The sequence below is a fragment of the Lathamus discolor genome, chromosome Z (assembly GCF_037157495.1).
Source record: "Lathamus discolor isolate bLatDis1 chromosome Z, bLatDis1.hap1, whole genome shotgun sequence".
Taxonomy (NCBI): Eukaryota; Metazoa; Chordata; class Aves; order Psittaciformes; family Psittacidae; genus Lathamus; species Lathamus discolor.
In genome coordinates this window covers 80,316,432-80,335,145 of record NC_088909.1, presented here as the reverse complement: position 1 = coordinate 80,335,145, position 18,714 = coordinate 80,316,432, and the positions used below count along the sequence as shown (strand labels likewise).

The 18,714-nt window shown below is 38.4% G+C and overlaps 1 protein-coding gene across 1 annotated transcript in view; it reads right to left on the bottom strand.

The window, feature by feature from the left end:
• PTPRD (protein tyrosine phosphatase receptor type D) overlaps positions 1 to 18,714 on the bottom strand; it is a 297,658-nt gene that overhangs the window by 102,377 nt on the left and 176,567 nt on the right. Inside the window, exons 13-16 of the mRNA XM_065661688.1 lie at positions 13,630 to 14,217; positions 13,078 to 13,178; positions 11,925 to 12,184; positions 3,453 to 3,543 (exon numbers count right to left, since the gene is read on the bottom strand). Coding sequence (XP_065517760.1) covers positions 3,453 to 3,543; positions 11,925 to 12,184; positions 13,078 to 13,178; positions 13,630 to 14,217 — 1,040 coding nt within the window. The remainder of the gene's footprint in view (positions 1 to 3,452; positions 3,544 to 11,924; positions 12,185 to 13,077; positions 13,179 to 13,629; positions 14,218 to 18,714) is intronic.

The following is an 18,714-nucleotide window of genomic DNA, read 5'->3' as shown; positions in this document are numbered from 1 at the left end:
AACAGAAACAACCTGTACTACTTGGATCCAAACTTCCACAGCATCTAGGGCATTTGCATGCTACCCTTTAAAAGACCTACACAGTCAACTGCTTTCCAGCTCTAAGGCTCAGTCTGTTCTCTGTTACAGAGATTTTAAATTAACTCTATCAGTTTTCATGCTACTACACAAGAGCTGGTACACTGGAATGAATCCCCTGTGTAAAACAGAACTGGCCGTAATTTGAGACTAGAAATCATTATTCATTAAACAAGGACTCTATTACAATCAGCAGTCCATATTTTGCTTTCACTGTTCCTTAGCAGTTTAATGAGCAGTTAGACTGAATTTGTATGGTATAAAAATAAGGACAGTAGAGAACTGTAACATTAAAGGGATTCCTATTTATTTGCTCTACTGAAGGTGACTCTTGCATCTGTCGGTAGTGTCCTATGCCCCGGGTAGAGTTACTGAGGGCAGAACACGAGGCAGAGACTAATCAAAGTTTGATCCATGTTGCCTAAGCTTTTATAAGATCTGGTGGGGGAAGCACTGTGTGAAAAGTTTGTATCTCTATGAAGCCAGCCCTTACAAAGACAGTAACAGCTATGCAGGGGAGTCTGCTGAAATACAAAGCAGATATTCAGGTAGCAACTATGTGGTATGTAAACTAACTGGAAGTCAGGAGCTCTAAGTACTGCAGTATGAGGTAAGTCTTGAGACATCCCTGAATGTAACTGGTATTTTCATTTGTGCGTACAGTTTCCACTGGAAAGCTTATTTGTGTGGCTACCTACAATAAATTCTTGATCATGTGTTTCCAGATTACACCATATTTACAATTAAGATTTTAAGTAACTCAAAATGTCAAAATATTGCAGGAGTACTGCAATCAAACTTGGATTGCGATTGAAAGGGGAAGAAAAATGTTCAATCTTAATTATTTCTTACATTTTAATTCATAACATAAAATGCAGATATTTAAGTGACAGCAATACTGAAGTACTGTACTACAGTGGGTGAAGTAATCAGAAACTGAATTTTGGCTATGAATGTTGAAATTAATTAGCCTGAATCAAACAAAATTTGGTCAGCTTTATTGAAGTTGTCTGGTTATTCATTGCCAAAGGCCAGCTAAACCTAGGTGGGGTTTGTGTGTAGATAAAAATTGTGTCTGTGACAATGATTACACATGACTGAATAGACCGCAGGTGAACCTCTGGCCTCATTCATATTTCATACATAAATGGGGTTGTTGCCAAGTACCATTATTGTCACATGTATCTCCTGTTGTACTTTACACCAGAATTTCAATAAAATTACTGAACTAAGACTTAACACGCAGGCTTTTATTTAGGTTTTATTGCTTAAAAATATAAAGTAATCCTACTAGGTAATACTGCAAATTGTAGTATTTTGTTTATATTCCATTTATTTGCATGGCATATCTATTTAAAGTCACTAGATCTCATGATATTCAAAATAAACTGAAATGTTAGTTAATAACAAAATTTGTATCTCTAGTAACTATTTTTTTCAGATACACAATATCTAGTCCATTGTCTGCTCTTTTATTATACTGCATCTCACTTCTGTCAGACCTGAGGTTCAGGGAATCAGGAAGATAAGTGCATTTTAGGCTGGAGAGTCTTTTGGACTGGCCAGTTATGTACTGTAGGTAACATCTCAGAAGTGCTTTCATCAAATTCTCTTCTGAAAATCTAAGCAAAGTATCTGGAACACACTTATTTGGAAAAATCTATTGCACAATCCCTTCTGATACTAGTCAGATATTTGGGATTGTACTAGAAGAAAATATGCACAAATAACTTCACTTGACCATCAGGAACTATTTGTTCAGAAAGTAGTGTGATTAGTTTTTCTGTTTTGTTGGGGATTTTTTCCCCCAATTTATTTATTATGTTACTGCTTTCACATATATGTCAGAAATAGTACACCTAATAACAACAGACATATATTCTCTAAAGCTGAAAGTAAAATAGGTTTTTAAGTAATAGAACCTGGACTAGTTAGCATAAAATATGGTTGCTGACTGCTTTTGATTTGTCCCTACTCAGAACTTGGTATATGTACTGGTGGCAATCGTAAAAGATGTATCAAGGGTTTTAGTTTTTTATCAGAAATAATTTTCATTTTCCAGTCAATGCATATCTTATTTCTTCCACCATTAATTCTACAATGTGGTCTCAATTATATCAGTAGAAGTGGAAAACAACCCATCCTGACCCAAATATTTCTGAATTAATAAATGTTCTTTATCAATCTGTTACACAGATTAATGCACCACAACTTGCAGGATGATTAAAATGACCCTTTGTTATGGGAATCAGCAGGACCCATAGAATTTAATTGCCCAGAAGTTCAATGTCATCTTGCACTTATCCTTTAATCTGTTAATACTAGTGAACGTGACTAGAGTCTTTGGATGTTAAAAGTGGGTGGTAATATTAAATCAGTTTTCCATTACTGTATGGATCTTGCTTTCAGAGTTTTACTGTTCAACCATATTTGGTGTTACCCAGGACTATGATTATCAGCTGATTGCATTTACAATCCAAGTTCTTTTAAAGGTAAGGAGTTAATAGATCAAAGCAAGTAATTTGCTACAATTGAATCAAGGGAGATGATCACATAAATGAAACTGGTCAAGAGGAAACACATGCTTCAATCATTTAGTCAGCAGTAATGAAAGCCATGCCACAGCTTTACAATTTAGTATTGTTCCAGATTTACAGATTCAAAGGAGAAAAACAAGTCTGCATGAGCTACGCTCAGTAAAACACAAGACAGGACTGAAAGCTAACCCTATACTTCCTGGAATTATTATTATATCAATAACACAATAAATTGATTTCTAGTATTAGTGAGCTTATTCCTAAAATGAAAGTATTTCAAACTTTTGGGTTAATACAATTTATAGAGTCAAATGATGACACAATGTTGCTCTTTCCTACTTCATTCATTTACTACTGAGCACAAATTGTCAGTAGAAGAGAGACTACCGTAAAAGTTTTCTAACCAGTATGTGAGAATCAGGTAAAACCACCACCAGCAGGTCAAATGTTAAATTGCAAATTAGCATTTGTTACAAGCTTAGTAAACACCCCACTAATGAACCAGACCTTTATTAGAGTTCATATCATTGGTGATTAAGCTTTTGTTTTAAACTCATTTCACCTCCTGCACTTTAGAATTAGTAGGAAAATACTAAAAATATTAATGCCAACAAAGATCAGACACTTTGTGTGCTTTATGACAATTTAACGTCTTTACTGTCTTCCAATCTAAGTTCTAATTTGAACTTTTGTTACAGTCCCCAGAGGTTAATTCAAATAATACAAATATAAAATATCCTGACAACCAAAATGTCTGAAAGTGGTAGGTTAATCATGTAGCATTAATAAGACTGTTTCTTTAGTAAAGGTGAAGACTACAACAAAAACATAGAGTACCTCATCTAGTTCCATTTCATCTGGACTCTCCCATGGTTTGATAAACTTTCCACGAGACCTCTTCAAAGGCACAATAACTATGTAATAACCTCTGTAAAGGAAACAGTTGGACAAAAGTTGAAGGAAAAGTAATAGATAAATGGATGGAGTAGGTGTCTGTTCATAGAAACTTAAGAGAACAGCAGTATTTTTAGACCAAACTTTTGCATATAGTTATTTCACTGCAGCCTTCCAAAAACAGTTATAAAGACTCACACTCTTGAAACCACATCCAGTGTAAAACATCTGACAAACAAATGGCACTAATTACCTGTTTTTTCATGTAAACATATAAATATGTATAAGAAACTTTAATTGCAATGCTCTGAAATGCCTACATGTTTGACTGCAGTTTATTATTTCATTCGAAATACAGGAGCTGTGGGATATTTGTGCCCTGCCACCATCGCAAAAGGAAAACCTAAGCCCCTAAACTGACATATATTACCATATATTTAAATCTCAGTTGTCACTCCATCTTCACCCATTTTCATGTATCATCAGGATAGTAGCTTAACATGATACGTTTGTTAAAGCCAACATTATTATAAACAGGAAATATAGAAGACATAGCATGCACTCCACCCACACACACACACTTTCATTTTGAATATCAATCACCATCAGCTTTATCTACTTAAGTATTCTGTTCACAGTCACAGACAAGAGAGCTTGATGTATGATCTCTTTACAGCTAGGATTTGCAAATTACATAAATCAGCTTTCCTCAAAAACATTTTCCTGAAAATATCTTTGTCCTCCCCCCCCATGGAGACTAGTAAATTATACTTTCTAGTATAATAGATATGGCATTTCCCTTGTTTCCTTCACAAAGCCTGGACACATGTCAGGCAGATCCATAATTTCACATTAATGTGAGGAAAGAAGCCGTAGAATCATAACAGCAGGACATCCAGGATGGTATAATATACATCTTCTTGATAAACACACTTGTCAAAAAGTCAAGCACTCTGCATATCAGAGGAGAGGGAAAAGTAGCTGCTTTCTTTTGTTTCTAGTAACAACAGAGCTTATTAAGGTGTCTTCATTTCCCCACTGTGGAAGACAATTTTAGTGTCTCATGGACCAACTTCTTCTCTTCCAGTCTTCCATTTTTTACAGCCTATTCAGCTTTTTGCAGCTCTATTTTACTCATGCAATGCAGTTGAAAAAGCTAAACTAATTAAGAGAAGAGTCTACAGAAAAGGACTTGCCTTACAATTGATCAAAAACTATCTCAGGCTAAACTCACTCTATAAGCTATCTGTCTTCCATGCCATTGGTCCATTTTAACAGTCTTTTCTTAATTAAAGCTCCTTTCCATAAGAAACAATGAAACAAAAATTTGGGGTTTTAACTACTATAGTAAATGCAAATATTTATTAATTCTTACGTTAAGAAATCTGACAAATTTCTCTGTGGAAATGCTGAGCTCCAATAGGAGGTGCTGGAAACAAGAATTGCTGGCAACAGATTTTTAAAGGCTGCTCACTTTCTGTATTCCAGTACTAAAATAAAATCTGCACTATTCATTCTTATAGTAACAATATGGTAAATCATCTTATACACCAATGTTCTTAATGAAAACTACAAAGGTTTTGAGTAAGATTTTAAACCTTAATTAAGATTTTAATTAAGATTCTGAGTTCAAAGGTTTTGAACCCAGATTTTAAACCTGAGCATGTATTCAAAAAATTCTTTTGTTACATGAATAACTACTACTAGTGAATGCTGATTTACTCAGGTACACAGTAACTACAACCTATATAACTTTTCCTTAACAGATGCCTAAGAATCAAGACAAAAAGCAGTTGAGAATTGGCCTGTTTAGACATTGAAGATACACGTGCTGGATGAACTGCACAGCAGTCTCTTATTTATCCTTTTCCTTCTTCTTCTTTTTTTTTTTTTTTTTTTTTTTTTCTCCAAGTTAACAGAATGTTCATACTTCTTTTTTCAAGCAAGGAACATCCAGCATGTAAATGTTACTTTCACACTCTTTCACACTTTCTTCATGCATGCCTCCCACTCATAACTTTGATCACCCACTAAGAGTTTCGGCACATGCAGAGTATTTTAAAGCTGAAAGCACAAGTTCATTAACAGCAAGCAGAAAAAATGAAACTGTTCACACAAATATACAGAGCTGCAAATTGTAAAGGGCAACAAATTTCTGTTATTTCTAGCTAACTACAGAGAACTCAGCATCTCTTGAAAAAACATGTTTTATTGTTTGCTTGTTTCTCGTGAGGGATTTTTTTTTTTTTTTTTTGAGAGAGGGAAGGGTATGAAATGGAGGGTTTGCTTAGATATTGTTTGATTAACTGAGTATTACAAAGGCCAAAATCTTCCATAAAGCCCTCTTTTTACCTAAAGATGCAAAGATGGAAGAGGTTCAGAGAAACATTAACTGCCCTTTACACATAAAGGCTGGCTCTGGATTAGCCAAAACCACGAGAAGAAAACAAAGAAATTGCTCACTTAGCATGATGCCACCAAATAAGATCCATTTTACCTAGTTTAACGTGAACTCTGCTCCAATTTCTATGTTGTATCACCATCAAATACTAAAATGACATTTACTTAAACCACCCCGTCTCAAGGGAGGCATGCTGCCTACCAGGAGCATGGATCAGGGATGTTACGGAGAGGCTGCCTGCTCTAGTAAGTCCCACGGACTATTACCCACTCCTGGTGATCCATGTGGGTGCTAGGGATATAGATAGTAGTAGACTGGGGACCAGAAAGAAAGACTACAGAGCCCTGTGAGAGGTGCTTAGGGGCTCTGGAGCTCAGATAGCCTTTTCATCAATTCTTCAGGACACAGGGGAGGACCTAAAAAAAGCTAAAAATATTAGCCAGGGTAATAAATGGTTAAAAGGGTGGTGTCATAGTCAGGGGTTTGGGTGTCTTGAACAGAGGACTGAAGTTTGTAGGCCAGGTCTACTGAGGGCTGGTGGAGCTGGTCTGATGATAAAGAAGGGGAAGAGCAGCTTTGGTAGGAGGCTTGCCAGACTGGTCAAGGAGGCTTTAAACTAGATGTGTTGGGAGAGGGGGGCATCATTCCATCCCAACACATTCAGTCAGTTGCCAACACCTATAATAAATGCTCGGAACAGTGTAGATATATTCCAGCTGCTCCAGCCAACGAGCCGCCTTCATTTGGAGGTCGGCTAAGATACCTCTATACAAACACCTATAGCCTGGGGAACAAACGAGGAATTAGAGATGTGTGCACATCTACAGGGGTATGATATAACAGGCATCACAGAAACATGGTGGGATGGCTCCTATGACTGGAGTGTTGGAATGGAAGGTTACGGGCTCTTTAGAAAAGACAGGCCTGGCAGGCAGGGAGGGGGAGTTGCCCTTTATGTTAGGGATAGGCTAGAGAGTATGGAACTCTGTCTGGGGGCAGGCAAGCAGTTTACAGAGAATTTGTGGGTCAGGGTTAAAGGGAAAACAGCCATGGGAGACATTACTGTGGGGATCTGTTACAGGCCGCCTGATCAAGGAGAACCTGTGGATGAAGCACTCTATAGACAGATAGGAAAAGCCTCACGCTCACAGGCCCTTGTTCTCATGGGGGATTTCAACCACCCTGACATCTCTTGGAACGATGGCACTGCACAGCACAAGCAATCCAGGAGGTTCCTCGATTGTGTGGAAGACAGCTTCCTTCTGCAAGTAATAGAGGAGCCAACAAGGAGAGGTGCTATGCTCGGCCTCGTGCTCACCAACCGGGAAGGGCTCGTTGAGAATGTGGTACTCCAGGGCAGCCTTGGATGCAGTTATCATGAGATGGTCAAATTTGAGATCCCCAGGACAGTAAGAAGAGTGTGAAGCAAGCTCACTGCCATGGACTTCAAAAGAGCAGACTTTGGCCTCTTCAGGAACCTGCTTAGTAAGGTTCCATGGGATATAGCCCTGGAGGGCAGCGGGGCCCAAGAATGCTGGCTGATATTCAAGGATCACCTGCTACAAGCTCAGGAGTGCTGCATCCCAAACAGAAGGAAGTGTGGCAGGAGGGCCAGGAGACCTCCTTGGATGGATAAGGAGCTCCTGAGGAAAATTCAAAGGAAAAAAGAAGCTTATAAAAAGTGGAAGCAAGGACAGGCAGCCTGGGTAGAGTACAGGGATGTTGTCCAGGAAGCTAGGCACCAGGTTAGGGAGGCTAAGGCCCAGTTAGAATTAAACTTGGCTAGGGATGTTAAGGATAACAGGAAGGGATTCTACAGGTACATAGCAAACAAAAAACAGGCCCCCTGAGGAAGCTCTCAGAAGAACTGGCTACACAGGATTTGGAGAAAGCTGAGGTTCTGAATGACTTCTTTGCCTCGGTCTTCACTGGCAAAGGTTCTGACTGCAGCACCCAAGTCTTAGAAGGTAGACACAGGGACTGTGAGAATGAAGGCCTTGGGCCCACTGTAGGAGAGGATCTGGTTTGAGACCATCTTAAAAATCTGAACGCGCACAAGTCCGTGGGACCTGATGAAATCCATCTGTGGGTCCTGAAGAAGCTGGTGAATGAAGTTGCTAAGCCACTGGCCATCATATTTGAAAAATCATGGCAGTCAGGTGGAGCTCCTGACGACTGGAAAAAGGGAAATATAACCCCCATTTTTAAGAAGGGGAAAATGGAAGACCCAGGAATTACAGACCAGTCAGTCTCACCTCTGTGCCTGAGAAAATCTTGGAGCACATTATTCTGGAAGGCATGCTAAGGCACATGAAAAATAACAAGGTGGTTGGTGACAGCCAGCATGGCTTCACCAAGGGGAAATCCTGCCTGACCAATTTGGTGGCCTCCTATGATGGGGCTACAGAACTGATGGACAAGGGTAATGCAGTTGATGTCATCTACCTGGACTTGTGCAAAGCGTTTGACACTGTCCCACACGACATCCTTGTCTCTAAATTGGAGAGATATCAATTTGATGGATGGACCACTCGGTGGATAAAGAACTGGCTGGATGGCCGCACAAAAACAGTTGTGGTCAATGGCTCGATGTCCGGCTGGAGACCGGTAACGAGTGGTGTCCCTCAGGGATCGGTATTGGGACCGGTCTTGTTTAACATCTTCATCGCTGACACGGACAGTGGGATTGAGTGCGCCCACACCAAGCTGTGTGGTCCGGCTGATATGCTGGAGGGAAGGAATGCCATCCAGAAGGACCCTGACATGCTTGTGAGGTGGGCTGATAACCAACCTTACAAAGTTTAACCGCGACAAGTGCAGGGTCCGATACCTGGGTCAGAGCAATCCCAGGCACAGCTACAGACTGGGCAAAAAAGAGATTCAGAGCAGCCCTGTGCAGAAGGACTTGGGGGTGCTGGTGGATGAGAAAATGAACATGAGCTGGCTGCAGTGTGCGCTCACTGCCCAGAAAGCCAACCGTATCCTGGGCTGCATCAAAAGGAGCGTGACCAGCAGGTCGAAGGAGGTGATCCTGCCCCTCTGCTCTTGTGAGTCCTCACCTGGAGTATTGTGTGCAGTTCTGGTGTCCTCAACATAAAAAGGACACGGAACTGTTGGAACAAGTCCAGAGGAGGGCCACGAGGATGATCAGGGGACTGGAGCACCTCCCGTATGAAAACAGGCTGAGAAAGTTGGGGCTGTTCAGCCTGGAGAAGAGAAGGCTGCGTGGAGACCTCATAGCAGCCTTCCAGTACCTGAAGGGGGCCTATAGGGATGCTGGGGAGGGACTCTTCATCAGGGACTGTAGTGACAGGACAAGGGGTAATGGGTTAAAGCTTAAACAGGGGAAGTTTAGATTGGATGTTAGGAGGAAATTCTTTCCTGTTAGGGTGGTGAGACACTGGAATGGGTTGCCCCTGGAGGTTGTGAGTGCTCCATCCCTGGCGGTGTTCAAGGCCAGGTTGGATGAAGCCTTGGGTGGTATGGTTTAGTGTGTTTAGTGTCCCTGCCCATTGCAGGGGGGTTGGAACTAGATGATCTTGAGGTCCTTTCCAACCCAACTATTCTATGAGTCTATGATTCTAATTACAACGGCTTTTATAATGTTACCTTAAATCCCATTAGTATTTACATATAATGCATTAGAGTAAAACTTTACATGTTTTACCTTCTGTGTAATTAACATTATTGAGAGTTTCTCACTATACTTCATAGTACTTCATAGCAAGATAGAGACAATCCTGAGTATATAATGTATCAACAGAAGAACAACAACTATAAAAGTGTCAGCATAACTATTACACAAAATTGGTCTTCTGTACAAGGGCTCTGCTGCAATGATCTACTTATTCTAGCAAGTATCAAGTAAGCTTTTCTGTTCAGTGTGGTGTAGCTTCGGTATGCCCGTTTCCAAGGGTAAACTCTATCTTTATTTTGTTGTTGTTTTGTCTTTTCTATCTCAAGCCTGACCACATCTTAGGAAATAGATGTAGAAGGAAGAGATACAGTATTTGCAAAATTGGCAATTGGACAACATAGGCTTAATGTACACTTCCTGATGTCACCTAGCCTCTTTTTTGCAGTATAAAAAAAAAAAAAAAAAAAAAAAAAAAAAAGGAAGGGCATAAGCTCTTTTTCCACTTCTATCTTCTGTTATTGCTTGACCAGCTACCCTGCTTTTTTGTATTCTCTGAGAGTGCTCTGGCTCATAAATCTTTCTTGACTCATTCCATCTTGAGTCTTCCTTGGCTGCATTTCTTACTGAGCGCATCTTACTCAGTGCAACGATGATGGCTAATTTTTTGTTTGTTTGGGTTTTTTTGTTTGTTTTTTTTTTTCCTTTTAATGTCCCAAAATAATTTCTTTCTTGATGTCACCTGCCTCAAAATCCTCAGTTGGCAATGAAAAAGGAAAACAGCATTCTGCAGAGCTGTCAATAAAAATCCATGACGGAGAAGAGAAGTTGAATCCCCAACAATATTTAATGACTTGCTCATTTTCCTCCCCATTTCCTTTATATTACACATGGGAACCTTATACCAACAAGAATCACTATAAGCAGAGCAGTAATACTTATTGATTGTACCATGCTGCATGTTTTCTTGGCAAACATTTATTGTCTAACCTTTTTAATCCCTGATGGCCATGTGCTGCCAGCTCTTTAGTCCTATTTCTGCTGTTTAAATCTCCACAGCACTTTTCCACCCCAAATCTTAAGTATCCTCTAGCAAACTCTTGTACAAATTTTTCAGCAAAATTTCCTATTTGTTTTCTGGGACCAGCAGAGAGGGCCTGAGATTATTCTTTTAATAAAAAACCCCCACGGAATTAATTAGTCTGAATTAACATAAATGCAGTAACAATTCTTTAATACTCCTTGCAGTTTTCGAATGACGGAATCTGAGTACTTCAAGGTGCTGCAGCAGGGCAGGTACCCACTGATGCATACATTGTTCGAAACGCAACTAGCTTCCATAATCCATCTATACTATTTTAAATCAGTGATGAAACACAAAAGTACTGCAAGAAATAACCACAAACTGAAGGAAAATTCTCCTTCATAGATTTCCATCTAGATTTTATCTGTCTTACATACTTGGATAAGTCACGAACTTACAGAATAATCTAGTTCAACTGCCCAAAGATCACGTAGGCCAGCTGCCTGATCACTTCAGGGCTGACCAAAAGTTAAAGTATGCTATTAAGGGCACTGTCCAAATACCTCTTAAACACTGACAGCCTTGGGCCATTGACCACCTCTCTAGGAAGCTGGTTCCAGTGTTTGACCACACCCTCAGTAAAGAAATGCTTCCTAATGTCCAGTCTAAACTTCCCCTGGTGCAGCTTTGAAGCATTTCCATGCATCCTGTCACTGGATAGAAGGGAGAAGACACCAGCACCTCCCTCTCCACTTCCCCTTCGCAGGAAGATGTAGAGAGCTCTACGGTCACCTACCCCTCTGGCTCATTTTCTCCCTCTCCACTTCCCCTTCTCAGGAAGATGTAGAGAGCTCTACGGTCACCTACCCCTCTGGCTCATTTTCTCCCTCTCCACTTCCCCTTCTCAGGAAGATGTAGAGAGCTCTACGGTCACCTATCCCTCTGGCTCATTTTCTCCAGATTAGATAAACACAAGGTCCTCTGCCTCTCCTCATAGAAGAAGCCTTCCAGCCCCTTCACCAGTTTTGTTGATCTCTGCTGGACCTATTCAAGTACATGAACATGAAACCTGTCATTTGTTCCTGTTAAATTTCATATCATTGATGACTGCCTGATTCTACAATCTATTTAGATCTCTCTAAAGGCTGCTTGTCTCTTGAGAGTGTCAACTGCATTTCCCAGTTTGGTATTGTTAAAATATTAGTCCAGTATTAGTCCACATGCTACTACAGAGTGCTGTACTCTCTATACAAAGAATAAAGCCTTGATCTACCACTACAGCTCTAAATTTTACAAATTGTAAGCATAACGGTCTTTCTGGAAATAAAAACAATGGTATGTTATTTATTCACTCACTTTATATTTTCATTTGAAGGTACTTCTGGAAGTTCCACAGTTATCATGCCATCTAAGTTGGTCTTTCCAATGAAGACTGGCTTGGTGCGAAGCACATCTGGTGCAGTCTTTGCTGTCACTCTGTGCTGAAGACCCCCAGCACTATTCCCTCTGTTTGTCAGCACAAATGAGTATGATGTCTCTGGTTTTAAGTTAGTGATCAGCTTTTGAGTAGCACGTCCATCAACCTCCACCACCATTTTCCCATCATCATACAGGATCTAATATATAAACAGGAGGCGATTTTGGTTACTGACATAGGGCAATCGTTACTGTCACACTGAATTCAGGAATGAACTAGCTATACATTTATTGAATTTATAAAATTTATAAAATTTAATGGGCATTTTAGGCTGCAAGATAGTACTAGATTCAGTACTGCAATTAAACTACTCACTTTCCAAGGAAAAAAAAGCAAAACAGAAACCTACATTAATTTAAAGCAGTGTAAGCATTCCTAAAATTAATTTTCATTCATTCAAATTCAGTAGTTCTGCTTGAACACAGCATTTATATCTATGCACACTTGTTAATGGTAGTACCCCTTGACTTTTCATGTTGAGAAAACAACATTTAGTTTATAAAATACTGCTCTTTACTTGCTACTGCCTGAGATGACAACTGATGAAGAATGAAGCAGAAGAAATGCCAGTCAAGACTGAAGGTTACATTGAGTCTCTCTATCTGGCTAATGCTATAGTTACACGCATTTACCGAAATGCGAGAATGTGTTATTCTAAATGTGAGGAGACAAAACCTAAAATGGTACTCAATTACAGTCATTACAGAAATAAAAAAAAAATTAATATGCATACACATATATATATTCTATTCTTTCACTTAAAATATAGCAACATCGAACTGCAGATTAGCAAGGTGTTCATACGAAGCATAGTAACCAGCATGAGCCTGACTTGGAAATACTGCCACAACAGGGGAAAGCTCATGTTGACAAATGAACAGCTTAACAGCTTGCGTCAATTTTTGCTGATTATCTTGTATTCTTAAATACAGCAGTACCAAAAAAACTGGCATATTCAGTAAGCTACTTAACCAGGTGAATGCCGTCCTTTAGTTTCTGTATTTTCTCTGAACAAAACAGAAAGTAACTTACTTTGAAAGGCAAGGCTGAGTTGTAATTTTCTGGAATTTCCCAGGACAACAAAACAGAAGTCTTCATTACTGCTTTAACATGAAAATTTTTTGCAAACACTGCTGGAAAAAAAGAAACAATGTATATAAACAACATCTTGGAGGTTAGGACTTGCCATATTTCCACTGCTACCTCAGAGTATTAGCATTTTATTTAGGAAAAAAAAACAAAAAACAAAAATCAACAAAAAACTAGGATTAAATTCTCCTACCTGTTTGTGTATATTTAAATACCACATTTTAACTCATTTTCACTCTTATCTAATGACAACCCAACATGTACATTTTCCTTACCTGAAAAAATTGTGAAGATGTTAGCCAGAACTTGCTTAGCAAAGGACAACTGAATTCTAAGGCATCCAAAACATATTAAGATTTACATACTTTACCTTTTGTGTTTGATGAACCTATTTTTATGAATGGGCCGGTCAGTTTTATTTACAGCTTCAAAAACACTGATATCCAAAGACCGATACTCCTTTAAAGGTCAACGCCATAAGCAGACAAATCCTACCTTGATCCACGGGTAGTGTCCTGAACTGGACACTTGGACTATATGGACCAGGCCCTTTGCTTGTGTGGGCACGTACTTTTACATCATATGTGGTATCTGGTTTTAAGCCAGAAAGTGTCATAGTGGTATCAGCAGGAACAACAGGGAGTTCAACTGGCTGGTAAGCGACATTGATATCTCTGTACAAGATGGTGTATTTGGTGATAATGCCATTTCTTTCTGCCAAGAGTGGCATCTCCCAAGTTAATTGAACCGATGTAGAAGTAGAACTTTCTGAATGGAGATTCTGGGGAAATCCACTGGGTACCTCTTCAGGAACAGAAATCTCTTTAACCATCTCCTCCCCAAAGCCCACTTTATTCCTAGCTGAGAGCCTGAAGATGTAAGAAGCTCCTTTGTGAATGTCTGTGGCTGTGAAGTGATCCTCCTTCTCTGAGAACTCCATGGTCGTAAATGTATCCATGTCTTTGCGACCAAACTTCAGGCGATAACCCTGCAGCGGGCCGAAAGTGTCCACAGGAGGGTGCCACTGAATTAGAGCCGTGTTCATCTGTGTGTGGCTAATCACAAGCCGAGGTTTGCCTGGAACTGTAGCACAATGTTATTTAAAGATGATAAATACAAACAGAATTGCATGTACAATTCTTGAGGCTAGTTTTAGCAGAAATAGAGATAATTTTTCCCTTCCCTCACTCTTAGTTCCACAAATTACTGTCTCATGGAAACAATGTCTGCCTCCTGCACTATTAAGTCATACAGTAAAATGAACTATGATAGTAAAGCCATTTGGTGTCTTCTTCCTTACCATTATTTCTATATAGAGAGAACATTCAGATGCACAGGACTTATGAACAAAAGTCAAGAAGTAAAACTTCAAACAGCCATCTTATGAATGATTCTGCAAATGGTCTTGCAAAAAAAAAAAAAAAAAAAAAAAAAGAAGAGCATTGTCATAAGTATTCTTTAATTTAATCCAAGGCACATATCTGCCATTCCTGTAAATGCAAAAAATAATAAACGACAATAATAGTAGTAGTAGTAATAAGGGAGAAATTACAAGTTTTAGGATGTTTCTAACATAATTTTTTAACATAACTAACACAGAAGGGACGTCAGACCAACCTGGTCATCAACAAACATTGCTGTGTATGATAAAACCCTATCATTCAACTTTCCGTACACAAATCACCTCCAGCATGGGCTGTTTCAGCTTGGAACGGTAGCACAGTTTGGAATTCAATTTCTTGGTTGTCTTGGCTTATCACATGTGATTTAGTTTCCTGCAAATTCTGGATTTCTTTCAAAGAATACTAAATTGGAAGCTCTTCATAACCTGCACACCTGATAGATAAACTAAAAACCTTAATTGAGACCTATTGGTCCAAACTGATGATTTGTCTTTCAGAGAAGTTCAGCCTGCAAATGTGGTGAGGACATTCAGCTCTAATCAAGGGGGAAATCCCACTATACAACTTACAGGGCATACATTTTCAGAGTCCCGGTATCATTTGCTCTCATTCACTGTTTCTATTTAACTATTCATTTTATTTATTCATAGTCATTTATATACATATATATACTTTGCTTATATTTTCATTAATATTTCTATTTCAAAAAAGTCTGTTTCTATTACAATTAGTTATCTGATAACGAAGCATAACCATAACTATTTTTAAATTTGGTGTTCATTGTGTACCAATGCCTGACAGGTCAAGAGACTAGAATAGTTTTGGGAGTAGCAGTGCCATGATAACACAGTTTTCCACAAAGACTAATTAGTTCCATCCACATTCAAAACCTTCCCACGTGAATGTAACCACTGCACTGTGAGCTCTGGTTCCTGTATTTAAACACTTCAGTGGATTTTATTACTTATCTTCAGTTCTCAGGCACCCACCAAATCAGTCAGAAGTTCTGATTACCATTCCATAATGAATTAGAAATAAAGAGTGAGGAACAGCCTGCCATGAAAAAAAATCTGCATTTAATAAGCTCTTTCCTCATTGTATCTGTCATAAGCTGTGATATTACTTCTAATTGCATAAGAATTATAGCTAGTTTTATATAAATTTGCCAAATACCCTTCATTTAAAATGTCTGGTTCACCTGCAAGTATTATTCTTGGGATTCCTAGGAAGGTTTTCCTACACTTTCTGCTGTGTAGACTACCTCTCTGACTAGCTTGGACTTTTTGTCATTGATTATTACAAGCCTTTATGGAGCAAAGAAAAGGCTGTGAAGACCTTTTATAGGCCATATTTTTCTCTACATTATTACTGAAACCAATGGAGCATATGAAAGAGAAGACGAGTCCATACAAATAGAATAATAACTCCTATTTTTGTGATAAATTGCTTTTTTTCTTTGTGGCAGACCTCACAGAACTATTTTTTAACCTTCATGGTAACTACAGAGAAAGAAATTACTACTTGCTTTTGATCAGAACAGGGGAACTAATAAGGCTTACTTATCCAATGAAATACCCTGTCATTAAAATGGCAAATAACAACAACTTTTCTTTTTAGTATGGAGTCTATCCAATTTTGCAAAGGTTATGAATTTCCTTGTTGCTAACAAGCAACTACTGATGGAGAAAGAAATGTGTTTTTCTTTTTCTCTCTCTTTTTATTTTCAGAAAGCTTTCCGTTAACATTTTCTTTTAGTATTATCACTTGTGAATATTACAGTCTTGTGGGACAAAAGGTAGGATTCCATGTTCTTCTACAAAAACAATGAATCTAGAAACTTCTTCTGATAAAGTCTATGAGCCCAAAAGAAGTGAAACTGCCAATGAACAAAAATATATTCTCTGATCTGGCAAAATCCACCTCTGTTACCACACAGCAAGATGCCCCTCACACATCCCTTTGAATTACTTCAAACAGCTGTTAACTGTATGCCATTACTATTAGAAGCTCATGTAAGTTCCCTTTTCCAAATTACCTGAAGTAATTTGTTTCTGTTAGCTGCCCAAAGTACACCACTGACAACGCAAATTTTCTTCTCAGCTGAAATCTGTATTTCAAGGGTGCTGTCTAGCACACGGGGTAAATTCCAAATAATGGACAAGTTATTGTGGTATGAGATTCTTCAATTACTATGACCCCAAAATTAAAAGGTTTAATTAAAATCTCCATGAAAATTGTACAGTAACACTGAGTAGTAAATCATCATCTATATCAGGGTCTTGTTAACAGCTTCTGCCCCAAATAGTTCAAAATTTTCAAATACTTTTCTTCCATCTGATTTGAAAAAGTAGGAAAGGAAACTGAAAATAAGACAAAAGCACAATCTGGAGTGAAAATATTAACAGCATTCAGTTATTTCACTATTAACTACAGTTACCACACTATAGGCTTACTTACATTTGGTGAATCTTTCCTGCCCATAAATGTAAATGGTGCTTTTATATCACTAGCTGGACACAGCTGAATAGTTACTTATCATCTGAATAACTTCTGAATAGTAAGCTTCTCCAGTAAACATTTAGACCTTTATTCTCTTTTCCTATCTCTTATGGATATAACCTTGCTCATTCTAATGCAGCTGTATCCAACTTAAACCTTTAAAAACTAGACTAGAAAGTCAGACGCTTCATTTGCTTTATTGTAGGATTTGGATAGCACCTTCTTAGAGAAAAAAAAAACAACAAACCAACACCAAAACCCCAAACCCACAAAAAAACACAACTGAAAACTTTCAGAGAATAGGAGGGTGTGTGTTAGATCTACAAACCCTTGATATTTATGCATCATTCCTTCATCTGCCTAATGTATTCTCACAGAAAAACAATGAGCTGGAAGATCTTGGTACTGACTATACTTATTATCCCCTTTTAAAAAAAAAAAAAAAAAAGACTCTTCCTTACAAAAAGAACTAAACCACAGCAAGCTGTAATAGCAAGTGAAGAGGTGTTCATACAACCTGGAATGTACGAAGGATCTAAACTGTAACTAGCTGTTATCCTAGAGACTACCAACAAATATTCTATTTTTACAGATGAAAGCAAACAGCAAGAACAGTGTGATATGCATTACATTTTACAGGCATGCCTCTGATTCTCAATGGCTCTTCAGTTAGTCAGGGTTTTATGGGATTTGTTTGTCTTTCTAAAGCAGAAGCATCAGAGCTCTTGGAAGAGTGAAATAAGAATATTCAGCAAGGATTAAATGCACAGAAGCTTCAAGTTTTGTAAGCAGGTTTGCATAACCTATGTTTATATCTAGAAACTAATCAAATCATAACCTATATAATTGTGTTTACTTAAATTGGAAACAACTTTAAGAGGAGCAATGGATCAAGCGCCTTTTTTCTTAAGTTCAAATGTAAATAAGAAGTATATATAACTTTTTTTTTCCCCCAGGAAAGGTAAGAAGTTCAAAAGTAAATTCAGCATCAGTCAAGAGTAATGAATAGAAGGTATTATAAAACCTGAAATGAAACCATACGATGTATCTAGCCACCAAGACAGATTCTTCCAAAGAAGCTGACGAGACAAAGATATAGGTGTTCCTGATATTATTGTACCAGATGTGCTTTACATTCAGTGATTGTTTTAAAAATTAAGTCAGTCAGTTTAAATATGAATACATATGCCTTTGTGACTTTATATATATATAAAAGCATAAACAATACACTGTTATTAGGAGAGCTTGTAATTGTGCTACAGAGATTTACATGTGATTGTAATGGACTACTCTTAATGGCTACAATACAAAAACCAGCAAATGAACACCTACAGACTGTGAATATCTGTAGGTGAACACCACACCACCAAGTGGTTAAGCTGGCCAGACTGAACCAGCTAAATTCAAACCCAACTAGCTCCTCATCTAGAAGCAATTCATTTCATCCCATCAGTGCCAACTGAATGAGCTGAACTGCTCATGCAGTCAAATACCCACCATCTAGTACCACCTGTGATCAAATGCAGACTGAACACAGTGGCATGGTGTACTTTGCCTAGTTTATGCCTCAAATTGCCACAAAGTAATATGGGTTAAAGGGTTTCACAGGCTGGACTTTCATTCCATTTTCTAATTATCTGCTTTAATAATCACATGCTTCTGAGATAACTTATGAATG